Raw genomic sequence first — 13,713 nt, forward strand, 5'->3', positions numbered from 1 at the left:
GTCAGAGGTTCGAGCCCAGTTGAGGGTTACTTTTTTTTCTTTTTTGAATTGTATTCTTGTTTTTTTACTGGAGATTTTTAGGTCAAATGTTTATATTTATCAATATAAAGCATTTAGTGACAAGCTTCAATACATGCCAAGATCTGTGAATAGGCCCCTTATATTTACCGATGAAAAGCACCCTTTAAACTGCGCGTGGATTAAAGGCCTGTGCAAAAGACGACATATGTGTAGTTATTTAAATGGTGCAGGAGAAGGGGAGGGGTTCTTGAAACGAACCTGTAACTGTGCGAATTGCATATTGCGTTACAACTGGCTTAGCCAAATTTAAACCAACAGCCTCAGTGGTTGTGGTCGTATACCGTTGAGCTCTAAGGTAGTCTTATTATCCCCTTAACTTCGGCATAAAACGGTATTTAACCGGTATACACTATTTAACTAAAAACTGGAATCGATTTTAACCTTTAATATCGATACGGTTTTCTGACTAATTTATCTCGGTTGTTGGTGAAAATCGCAACTTAGTCCATGTAAAAATGTGACTTAAGGCGATATGTAAATTCGATTTAACCAACGACGTCAATAAGACTTTATCAAGCTATCAAGTTCAAAAATATAACTGTTTTACAACTACATCCGGGATCAACCAAATAGTTTCATGAACGCACGTGTTTCAGTACATCGTGACACAAAACATCTGCGTAGTTAATAACGTGATTTAATTTCTCAAAAGATACCAAGCGAGTTAGTCGTGTATTTTATATTTGTATTTGTGTGCTGAAATATAACATTTCATTTTTATATTTCGGGAAATTTTAAGGTATGTTCGCATGATATCTGATAGAATCGTGTATATATAGTTCAATACATAGTTTTTATTTTTGTATATTTAACTGATTATTACGCTATGATATTGTTTAAACTGATGCCTTAACTGGGGAAGATGTTTATAGCCGAATATAGCCGTATTTTGACGCGCGTTTTCTGCATCTGTGCAACGACTGTTACATTTGTAAGCTCTGTTGCGATTTGTCCGTTTTATTATTCTTTATGTAAACTGAATCACATTTAATCATATTTTATTGAATCATATTTTATTATCAAATACAAATACTATTTTTACTTTTAAAAAGAACACAGTTTGAGAACAAATGAATAACACGCTTCCTGCAAAGGTGTTGTTAACGGTATACGGACATTTGTCCACCTTGAGAATTTGAGTGAAGGGGCAAATATCGACCTTTAGAATTATTCACGATATTTGTTCTATACAAAGCGAAATTAAAGGTTATCTAGAGCGAAATATAATTTCGCAGTAGTTTTGAAATTATTACATAGTATGGCGTATATACATTGTTTTATTGAAAATTATATTATTTGCACAAAAGTGACAATTCAAATGGAATTACTTTTTACAAGAACAAGAAGTCTTACAAAAATTAACGCAATATATAACATATGAGTCGCGTTCTGAGAAAACTGGGCATAATACATGTGCGTAAAGTTTCGTCCCAGATTAGCCTGTGCAGTCCGCACAGGCTTATTAGAGACGACACTTTCCGCTTTAATGGTATTTTTAGTTTCAAGGAAGTCCCTCCTTACCGAAAATCAAGTTTAGGCGGAAAGTGTCGTCCCTGATTAGCCTGTGCAGACTGCAAAGGCTAATCTGAGACGACACTTTACGCACATGCATTATGCCAAGTTTTCTCAGAACGCGACTCATATTATTATTTCGTGACTCAAATGCTAAGCGGACAAATGTTCTTAGGTTGATGATAGTCTTTGTATTCTGGGTTGATAATTAAAAAAGTTTAATCGTCAACAAAAATGCCCACCTTTTATAACATTTAACCTATTCATGCCTATTTGACTCTTCTAAATTTCTAAATTGGATCAATTTATTTCCAAAATTAGGGATGTCTAGTATATTTATTTTTATATTTAGAATATTTCTTAAAGAAATTCCTTTAAGCAAACAGCGCAGAACTTGATGAGCCGCCGCATCATGCGGCGTCTCATCTGGGTCTACGCTGTTTGCAAAGGCCTTTTTCTGGACGCTAGGCATAAATGGATTAAGTTCCGTGGATTTTTTTTAGATCTCAGTAATATTGTCATACCAATAAAAAGTGTTTTAAATAGCATTCATATTACACTTAATAGAAATTCTGTATTTTGATATGCGTATATGCTTATATCTAAATCTGCCTTCTTTAATAAAAAGTTTAAGCTGACCAACGAGGCCTTGGCATGTATGATCAGGTTCATAAACAACAACATCCAGAGGCGTAGCTGCTATTAGGCACAGCAGGCCCGGGCCTACATTTTTTTGAAACGTGAAAAAAATAATAATGCTTCAACTTCGAAACACGCATTAAAATGTTGACCCTGAGGGGGTTGATGTGTTAGAAATCTGCATTTCATATTGACATACACCTCAGACAATGGATTCTGGTCGTGTTCAAAGGACATATCTTCCAATAATCAGCTCTACTTCTTTCTATGTGCATAGATTCTAGCTCTCTTCTTTTCACGTGACATGCTGTTACATGTTTACATAGATCTACATGTAGATCTACTTGTCTCCATTTCACCACTACAGTTAATTGTAATTGATTATCGTTGGATTTTTAAGAATCATTCCGAATGATGTTTATTTCCGCGGAAAATTAAAATGAATCACTTGCCCCCTTATCCCGATCCATTGACTGAATCCGGGTCGGTTCGGTCCCATGATGCCGAACAAAAGCGTGCAGCTATAGACATGCAGACAGTATTATTGGACATACTTCCTATGTTTTGACTTGTGAATAAGTGGAATGTTACACTTTTAAATGTTTCTCTGTTCCATATTGTTTTAAAATTTAGTTCTCTGGTAAAAAGATAATTCAGTAATATTTAGTTCTCTGACATTGAGATAAAACAGTAAGATAAAATAAAAACAGGCACACGTCTTATATTTTCTTATCTTATTATTTGTCTGGATATGCTTTAAATCTCGCCACAGGCATTATAGGATTTAAATATTTTCCGGGGGAGGATCTCCGGACCCCCCCCCCGTTTTTATGTATCATATCCGTGCCTACAGCTTAAAAAATACTAGCTACGCTCCTGACATCTGCATTCTCCTCAAACTCTTTTAAGGTAAGGAGGACCGCTCATATCACTTGACCAACTTTGTAAATGTACGCATCTTTTATACGCTTACAAATGAAGTAAACATCCTGATAAACAGGATGCGAATAATTACAGAGGAATAACATTATTAAGTACTTTTGGGGAATTATTCACTAAGGTCATTAACAATAGGCTTAACAATTGGGCTAACACTATTATGTCTACATAGGGGCACAGGCAGGATTCCGACAAAATATGGGAACTGTTGATACCATTTTTGTATTACACGGTGTCATTAATTATTTATTAAGTGAACAAAAAATTTGTATGCCATATTTGTTGATTACACCAAAGCGTTCGATTATTTGCATGATTTGGTGAGGGATATCATATGGTACTATAAACCGTTGAAGCTAGGCGTTAGAGAAAAAATGCTTGATGTCATAAAATCTATGTATACACATGTGAAGAATAACATTAGGTAATACAATAAGTAATGAAGATTGTTCATGGTTTTAGAACTAAGACGAGGAGAATAATTATCATCATTCCTATTTTCTATTTATTTGAACGACTTAGAAGAACATTATATGTTAAATAGTTTTAAAGGAATAGATATTGGTATGCTAAACTTATTTTTGTTGTTATACGCAGATGACATTGCAATTATGGCAGAAACTGAGGATGAACTAGTTACAGATTTGTCTTTGTTATAGGAATATTGTGATAGGTGGAAATCATGGGTCAAAACAAATAAAACAAAGGTTATGGTTATCAAAAAAGGGGAACAAGCATTAGAAATGGTTAAATCATACATAGGAATTGTATTCACTACAGGAGGATCTTTTGCAAATACCTTTAAAACACTTGCCGGTCAATCCTCAAAAGCTTAACTCATACTTAATAAATTATCCAACAATTGCAATACATACCAAATCAGAGTTGTTTGATCATCTTGATTTATAAAAGTTAATTATGGGTCAGAAAAATGGGGCTAGACTGAGTCAATGGCAATTGAAAGAGTTCGCTTGTTTTTTTTCAAAAAAAATAGACGTGAAAATTCAAACACAAAATAATTGTAAAATAGATTCTTAATGTTGTAATCCCAACAAGATTTGTCCTACACATTTCCATGTATTGATACTTTATTTAACAACTTATGAAATTCAATACTGATCACATGTCATGCCTGTATATATGTTTGCTATGTTTGATCATGTATACTCATGGACTGTATATATTGAATAAACCATCACCAATAATTTAACGAACTTCACGGCAATCATTATTAATACAACATTTGCCCAAGTTAGTTTGCCAATTGATTGTTATATGAGGACTCCGTGCCATTTAACCCATTTATGCCTAGTGGACTCTCCCATCCTTCTAAATTGGATCAATCTATTTCCAAAATTAGGGATGTCAAGTATATTTATTTCTATATTTCGAATGTTTTATAAAGAAATTCCTTTAAGCAAACAGCGCAGACCCAGATGAGACGCCGCATTATGCGGCGTCTCATCTTGGTCTATGCTGTTTGCAATGTTCTTTTTTCAGGACGCTAGGTATAAATGGGTTAATTGCACAATTTATTTATTAGGAATCAAGTAAGGGTTCTGTCTAAGTTAACCCAATATTTGATATGTATCTTTTTCATAACATTTAAAGGAAATCGACTAAATGCAGCATATAATGTTGCTGTCGTAGTTTGTGGACGGACAGATAAAATCTGCTTTAATATTTAAGATGACATTTTCGATTTCAGGACAAAGTTGAAACCCCATACCGTATCTTAAATAAGCTTAATCATTGAGTCAAAAGAACTAAATGAAATTTAAGAAGAAGAAAAAAATATTAAGAGAAAACATGAAAACCAGACATTTGTTCCTTCGGACAATTGTTCCTTTTCTAATTTTGACACAGGCGCCCTATGGTTTCGTTATTTTTACATCCCGGGCTATGTCAGGGTTGTCAAAATACTACAAAATAAGAACCAATGACAGACACTGTCAACGTTAACACAAGAATTATTGTCTGTAGGAACATATGTCCGGATACCAGAAATAATTAACTCCTGAAACATCAGTAGAAACATTATTGTAACCATACGCTAATCTTTTTTTAAGGCAACTTTCCAATATCCTACATTATAAATGGAAAAAAGCATAAGTACAACAGCATTATGTATTCTATAAAGTAAAATATAACGATTAGCGTGGAGCGCCGCCGTAAAAAGGTCAATAAAAGTTATGAAGTATTTAAACCAAAGACCCTTTCAAATAAGATTTAGATTAAAACGCATGTATTAAATCGACAACAACAATATTAAGAAAACTCAAGTAGAAAAGTCGCTTTGGGGTGGTTAGTTGTGACGATGATGAATAAACGATGATGATATGAGTCGTGTTCTGAGAAAACTGGGCTTAATGCATGTGCGTAAAGTGTCGTCCCAGATTAGCCTGTCAGGGACGACACTTTCCGCTTTAATGGTATTTTTAGTTTCAAGGAAGTCCCTCCTTACCGAAAATCATGTTAAGGCGGAAAGTGTCGTCCCTGATTAGCCTGTGCGAACTGCACAGGCTAATCTGGGGTGACACTTTACGCACATGCGTGAAGCCCAATTTTCTCAGAACGCGTCATATATATTTTAAAGATGGTTTTATAAAGAAGTGTTTAAATAAAACATTTCCGTATCTGATTATTAAATTAGGGTAGAATAGTACATAAGACATGTATATAACATCCGAGGTATTGATCATATCAGCGTGTATACGAAACACGTGTGCGTAAGATTCAAGCTCTTGATTCAGGTTTGTTGGAGTATTTTGTATTAAACATTAACCCTTTCAGTGCGGGAACCGAATTTTCAATGCCTTTGCAAACAGTTTGGATCCAGATGAGACGCCACAGAACGTGGCGTCTCATCAGGATCCAAACTGTTTGCTATTCTGATAATATTCTTTGAAAAAAATCGAAGAAAATGCTAATTTTAGAAATTCAGCAGACGACATTTTAGCAGACGACAAATTTCCCAGCATGCAAAGGGTTAAGGATCTTGGAGAATTTAAACAGTATTGTAACAGTCAGCCTCCAAATTGTGTATTGACAAGCTCAGCTTATTTATTATTTATACTTTATAACGTTTAATAAATGGATATTCTGAACTAATCTATTACTTCTACTTCTACTTCTACGAATTCAACTGCTACTTCTACGAATACAACTGCTACTTCTACGAATACAACTGCTACTTCTACGAATACAACTGCTACTTCTACGAATACAACTGCTACTTCTACGAATACAACTGCTACTTCTACGAATACAACTGCTACTTCTACGAATACAACTGCTACTTCTACGAATACAACTGCTACTTCTACGAATACAACTGCTACTTCTACGAATACAACTGCTACTTCTACGAATACAACTGCTACTTCTACGAATACAACTACTACTTCTACGAATACAACTGCTACTTCTACGAATACAACTGCTACTTCTACGAATACAACTGCTACTTCTACGAATACAACTGCTACGTCTACGTTGCTACAGATGATGGCAACGAAAAAGATCTAAATAATCTACCGTTGGACGAGAACGTTACGAGAATTAACTTTTTAAATACTTCTAACTTATTATGACTTACATCTTAATAACAAAATGCACAGTTTATATATGTATGCATTGTCTGATGGTAATGAAAAGGCCATAGACCGGCGGACTCGTTTGTCGTGAAGGAAAGAACAAACACAATAGTGTTGATTGAAAAAGGGGATTTATTATAAAATGCCATAAAGCAGAAACAAATTGAACATATTATTTCCTGAATACCATAATTGGCGATAAAAAAACGCCACAAGGGGAACAGGGACGGGAAGCCCGCTGCCCATTGTATATATATATATATATATATATATATATATATATATATATATATATATATATATCACGCTAGTTCACCTGCGATTGACCATATAGATTAGTTCCTTATATAACGAATAAGAATACTTAAAACAACAACAACAAAAACAATAATAATATTATTATTATTACTATAATAATTTTATAATTACTTTAATAATAATAATAATAATAATAATAATAAGAATAATAATAATAATAATAATAATAATAATAAAACATATGACTAAAAATAAATAATAATTATCGGCAATTTTCCGAAACTCAAAATACAGCGTTCTTGCACCTTTCAAATTATTTTGTCGTTCAAAGTTAACCACTATTCAAAGACATTTGACACATGCCCTTTTTTCAAACGCGTTAATTAAATAATTCCACAAGTATTGACTTTGACACATTATCTGATAATCTCGCCACATTTCTGACACGTTGCGCGCACTCGAAGCGCTCACCCCTTGTTTAAAGGCCGCTAATGCAAGACCTTTCTTTAATGAATGTTGACACGTTATGTCTTCTTAAGCAAACACGGCGTTTCCGGATTAGGGTCCAGGGTGCTAAGATGGTTCCTCCATGGATATCTCGAATATCTTTCTCTCGCATTACATGACGCGATGTTTGTTTTACCACGTGTCATCAGGCGTATTTAAGTCCTAACCTCTATAAATCAAATCAACTTATACACATATTATTTCTCAAAAACTCCTATGTTCGTTCGGGCAATTTCAATTAAAAGCGGGATACGTGACCGATAGACTTTTGTAAAATCATAAACTTTATTTTGGAATTGATACGAACTTTTCTAAACAAGTTTTTGTAAATACATGTTGTTAAAAGTCATGGAGATAACGGAGGCCTCTGTGATATTTCACTTTCTCGTTATCAACGCGAGTTGCGCCAAGCTGAAAGTCGCCTCACGTCAGCTGGACCTGCTGGAGGCGCGCGTTATGGACGCGTTACGCCGCTACTGCAAAGCCAAAGACCAGGGACATCCAATCTTTATTTCAAGCCTTCGCCGGAAGTTAGCCGTCCTCGTCGGTGTTCGAAAGATGTACCGGAAGTATGCCCGACGCTTGGCGTCACACATTGGAAATCACCTAGAAGATCTCGTGCTCGTGTTCAGTCTCGCTGGCGTCACCGCCCGGCACGAGAATTTCGTGGATCGCGACAGCTATGTGAACATCTACAGGCGGAGTTACCACGATGAGTATGACGGCTCCAGCAGCGACTCGGATCTCTCTGACTCTGATTCTGAACCTGTTGACGATGACGCCGAGCAGATGGACATGACAGACGCCGAGGAAGTGGAGATGGATACTTCCGGTTCCAGTATTGTGCACGTGTATGTCTAGATTTTACCTGGGCTGGATTTTATTTGATTGAGTATGACATTGCTAGTGATGTGTTAGTTATCACATGTGTTTGATATCAATAGATTAAAATACAGATGTTCGTTTTTGAATTATATATAATTATTTGTTTTGTTAAACCATATTTGCTCGAGTTACAAACACAACATAAAGGTATTTAACATTAATTAATTTATTTCTTTTAGATCGATAAATAGGTTCAATACTCGAGGCGTATTGACCAAGTTTAGTTTGCGTTGGTTCTGTTATATTGTTGTGATTTATTTTGCAGAGGTTTTGTACTATTCTTTGAATAATGTTCAAAATGACTGACACAACTTTGTTCTGATGTTCCCAGCATAATCGAGGTTGAAATAGTGGTATAAAATTGTTGTGCCCGACTGTATTTAATACACCGTTGTTACTGAAATAAATACTACAAATGAGCAGTTTTAAAACGCGTTTTTATCATCTGCAAGAGAGTTGTTTCCAGATTGTTTTAGCGCTTTGCATGCTGGGTAATTTGTCTTCTGCTAAAATGTCGTCTGCTGAATTTCTAAAATTGGCATTTTCTTCGATTTTTTTCAAAGAATACTATCAGAATAGCAAACAGTTTGGATCCTGATGAGACGCCACGTTCTATGGCGTCTCATCAGGATCCAAACTGTTTGCAAAGGCCTTTAAAATTCGGTTCCCGCACTGAAAGGGTTAAGCCTAAATAATTATTGTTTTGTGACTCCAATTCTTCGGACACCCAGGTTTCCCTCAATATGTAATGACTTTTCATTCTCGTATACATGCATTTTTATCAGAAATCAACCAATTTGCTAAAGGGAATGTTTTGAAGTTTGTCATTAAATGCTTTATTGATAACTGAAAACACCAGAACTACCGAGCTGCAATATAAAAATTATAAAATAAAATATATAATAAAATATAAATTAAATTAAAGAAAGGAAAATAAAGCATTCCACATCTTGGCTCGAACCACTGACCCTTTGAGTAAAAGTCTTGCGGTAAGACCTCGGCTATCCGTGATAACATGTATTACCATGAATTTTACACTTCATATCAACATTCCTTGTTATTTCACAATATATAACGATAACAACAGAACTTTCCAAATTCTGCCATCTCCGCTTTTGCAACGCTTTTTACTTTTTAGGTTTTTTAATCGTCAAATGATGCATATAATGGATATTGTATAGCATGATTATTGTTCAGTATTACTGTTTCATTGCAAAAAAACACAACTGCAACGAACATTTGGTGTTAATTTATCAAAACGTAAGAAAGGCCCCTTTAACACATCACACATGTGTTTTTGATAACCTGATAACGGTAATAAAACCCGGCTGATGAATGTGGGAAGTCACTGGGCCGTTACATTATCGTTATTTTGGAAAGTAGGTTTATATACGGCTAATATCGCTAATTGTTTATTGCGTACATTAATTGTATTGGATTTTAATGATCGAATATTTATAACCGATAATAAAAACAGCATGAATTATGTTTGAAATACGATAAATTATGTTAATAATGTTTAAGTGTTTTGAACAGACTGTATAATTTGGCTCGATTGGCCATTGTCGGCTCGGGTACTACTTAAAAGTACCCGGGAACTCTTAAGTATACTGCAATGTATTTCGGGTTCAGTAAATATACTAAAACGTACCCGGAAATATTAACGCTAAATTGGTCGTTGTCGGCTCTTTTTTTCTCAAATTAATTATGTTAATGTGTATGACAATATGCTGTTAAATGGCCCCTATATGACCAAAACTCCTCCTTAAAACGCATGTTGTGGCAGCTTTGTTAAAAGAGAATTTTGTTTCGTGATGTTTTACGAAAGCGGATTTTGGGCGGGAATAGAACTCGGGCACAGTCTAATATTGGCCGGGTGTATTTTCTGTACCCGGGGTTCATCTTAGTATAATTAAGAGTACCATGGGTACTTTGAAGTATTATCCGAGCCGACAATGGCAAATTGTCCAATACTGTCCTTTAGTATACTTGTTTTTCATACACGCACTGGACGTTTTTTGATTAAGTTGTTCAACGGTTGTTCCGAAGATAACACCACTTTGTATCTGCATAATTTTCCTTATTGGTTGTGACAGTAGTGAGCATATTGTTTCACTTGCAAATACTTGTTGTGAATTTTTTATCGCCATAATTAACATGTGTTTACTGAATGTGCTAAAATAATGGACATGCTTATGCTAGTACCTAGACAGTAAATGGTTGACAGATAGATAGGCTAACATGAAGATACATTTTTGAGCCGGGCACTGTGAAAAAGAGTTTAATGCATGTGCGTAAAGTTTCGTCTAAGATTACCCCGTGCAGTCACCAAAGGCTAATCAGGGATAACACTTTCCGCCTTAACTAGATTTTTGCTAAGAAGAGACTTTCTGGAAACGAAAAATATCGTAACAGAACAAAGTGTCATCCCTGATTAGACTGTGCGGACTGCTCAGGCTAATCTGGGACGACACTTTACGCATATGCATTAAACCCCATTTTAACAGAGCACAACACATATGTGTATTTGTTATGTGCTTAATTGGAATGTATACAAAAATATGAATGATGGAATTTTAACTTTTTTGTTTTCAATCATTTCGTTTTACTACAACTGCAAACTAAGTGTTTTCATTGTATAATATGGGTTTTTTTTGGATTGGCAACGTAATTTTAAACCGTTAACAATAGGTGGAGATTTTTTATGCCTAGCGAGATACATATATTTATGAAATTTATGCAAACTAATATGTTGTACTTCTACAAATTAACCCATTCATGCCTAGCGTCCTGAAAAAAGGACATTGCAAACAGCGTAGGGTCTGCGCTGTTTGTTTAAATGAATTTCTTTATGGAATATTCTAAATATAGAAATAAATATACTTGACATCCCTAATTTTGGAAATAAATTGATCCAATTTAGAAGGATGGGAGAGTTCACTAGGCATAAACGGGTTAAACATGGATATACATGGCCTTATGGTGTGGGATGAAGCCTACGTATTCGAAGGAAACCCCAACTCTCCGGTATGGTGGCCACCAACCAAACTCACGTGTACCGGGTGCGGGGATTGAAACCGGGTCGCCTACTTGTGATTGTTAATCCCACAAATAATAAATTTTAAGAAACCTTTCTCCTTCATTACCTTTATAAAGTTATATGAATCGCCGAAACGTGAGACGAAAGGTTAAGACTTTGGTCCTTTCTATTCCTTTTTTTCTAAATCTAAAAGCTTTCTTTGTCCAACTCTGGAAGCTTTGCTGGTGATGTATATAGAAGGGACGATAGTGATGCTACAGTATGACGTGGCCGCATCGCAATAAGACAACCACGGGAACAGCCTGCTAACGTTTGAAATCTTTGACATTTGAACTGTATCTGTTTTGATTCAAAAGTTGTTAGGGTTTACAATCGTATTGATGTAAGAAAGATTTAGATTCGAGATTCTATGAACCACATATTTATCGTTGTTTATATATTTTGGTTTTGCACTATAGTGAATACTTCCATTTTATTCACTTATTAATATCCCCAAAAATTGTACCTATAATCGCCCGTAAATGTAAAAAAAATAATCTGGAGAGGATATCCTTCCAAAGGCCATGTGGATACCCCGAACAAGACATCACTTCACAAATGCCTGAGGTAAATAATGTACAGACTGTTGTTGGAAGCAAACTTTTGGTCAGTAAAGTTTGAATCTACACAAGCGGTCGGACCGATTAATATTCGCCATTTAACTTCATTTCAGAATGGGAACTTTAGGTTACATTGGACTGGCGATGTGCGTTTTCGTGTTTGGGCGTGCATTTTGTTCAGGTATTTACAGCAACAACAACAACAACAACAACACACCAACAACAACTACTACTACTACTTCTACTACTTCTACTACTACTACTACTACTACTACTACTACTACTACTACTACTACTACTACTACTACTACTACTACTACTACTACTACTACTACTACTACTACTACTACCACTACTACTACTACTACTGCTACTACTACTACTACTACTACTACTACTACTACTACTTCTACTACTACTTCTACTACTACTACTACTACTGCTACTGCTACTACTACTACTACTACTACTACTACTACTACTACTACTACTACTTCTACTACTTCTACTACTACTACTACTACTACTACTACTACTACTACTACTACTACTGCTACTACTACTACTACTACTACTAATACAACAACAACAACAACAACAACAACTACTACTACTACTACTACTACTACTTCTACTACTACTACTACTACTACTACTACTACTACTACTACTACTACTACTACTACTACTACGACGACTACTACTACTACTACTACTACTACTACTACTACTACTACTACTACTACAACTACTACTTCTACTAATACTTCTACTACTAGTACTATTATTATTATTATTATTATTATTATTGCTATTAATATTATTGTAAGATAAAAATGCGGCGTGTGGGTGTTTCGGTGCATGTAATCCGGGGAAACATGACTGAATACTCATTCCAGTACCCATGATTATCAAACCTTTCGTATTGATTGCCTCCCTTTTTGAGGATCCGTAAACCACTGCCGTCAGAAGTACAATACTACTTAATTGCGCACGTTATTTATACGCGTTTATATAAGGTTACCAAAAAAACAACTTAAATATGAACATATTAAAGGGGCCTTTTCACAGATTTTTGCATGTTTTGAAGTTTGTCATTAAATGCTTTATATTGATAAATGTAAACATTGGATCTTAAAGGCTCCAATAAAAATCAAGAATAAAATTAAAAAAAGGAAAAAAAGTAGCCCTCTGCAGGGCTTGAACCAGCAGTGAACCCCGGAGTCCTGGAGTAAAAACCAACCAATTAGACTGCTCCACCATCCTGCCAAGAATGTATGGATGACGTATTTTATACTTTATATAAGCAATCTTCGTAGTTTCACATAATTAAACGACAACAACAGAACTCTCCAAATTATTTAATCGTTTCGCGATGAAACGCTTTATAATTTTCAGGTTTTTAAATCGTCAAAAGATGCATATAATGGCTATATTAGACCATGGTAAATGTTCAGTATTACTGTTTCCTCACAACGAAACAACTAAAACGAAATTTTGCGAATCTGAAACAACTTTTTTCAATTTGTCAATTTTCCAAAACGTGAAAAGATCCCTTTAAAAGAAAATGGTAACGTGGTTTGTTTTGGCGGCAGTATTTTGTTGTGAATTGTGCTCGAATATAGTGAAATCTTTGCACGAAGGTTGCATATAATAT

The 13,713-nt window shown here is 35.0% G+C and overlaps 1 protein-coding gene across 1 annotated transcript in view; it reads left to right on the plus strand.

The window, feature by feature from the left end:
- The first annotated feature begins 663 nt into the window (after positions 1-663).
- The window catches only part of LOC127858478 (endoglucanase A-like), a 25,390-nt gene continuing 12,340 nt past the window's right edge, over positions 664-13,713 (plus strand). Inside the window, exons 1-2 of the mRNA XM_052395666.1 lie at positions 664-820; positions 12,170-12,237. Of these exons, the coding sequence (XP_052251626.1) occupies positions 12,171-12,237 (67 nt within the window). The 5' untranslated portion in view covers positions 664-820; position 12,170. The remainder of the gene's footprint in view (positions 821-12,169; positions 12,238-13,713) is intronic.

The sequence above is a fragment of the Dreissena polymorpha genome, chromosome 14 (genome assembly GCF_020536995.1).
Source record: "Dreissena polymorpha isolate Duluth1 chromosome 14, UMN_Dpol_1.0, whole genome shotgun sequence".
NCBI classification, from domain to species: Eukaryota; Metazoa; Mollusca; class Bivalvia; order Myida; family Dreissenidae; genus Dreissena; species Dreissena polymorpha.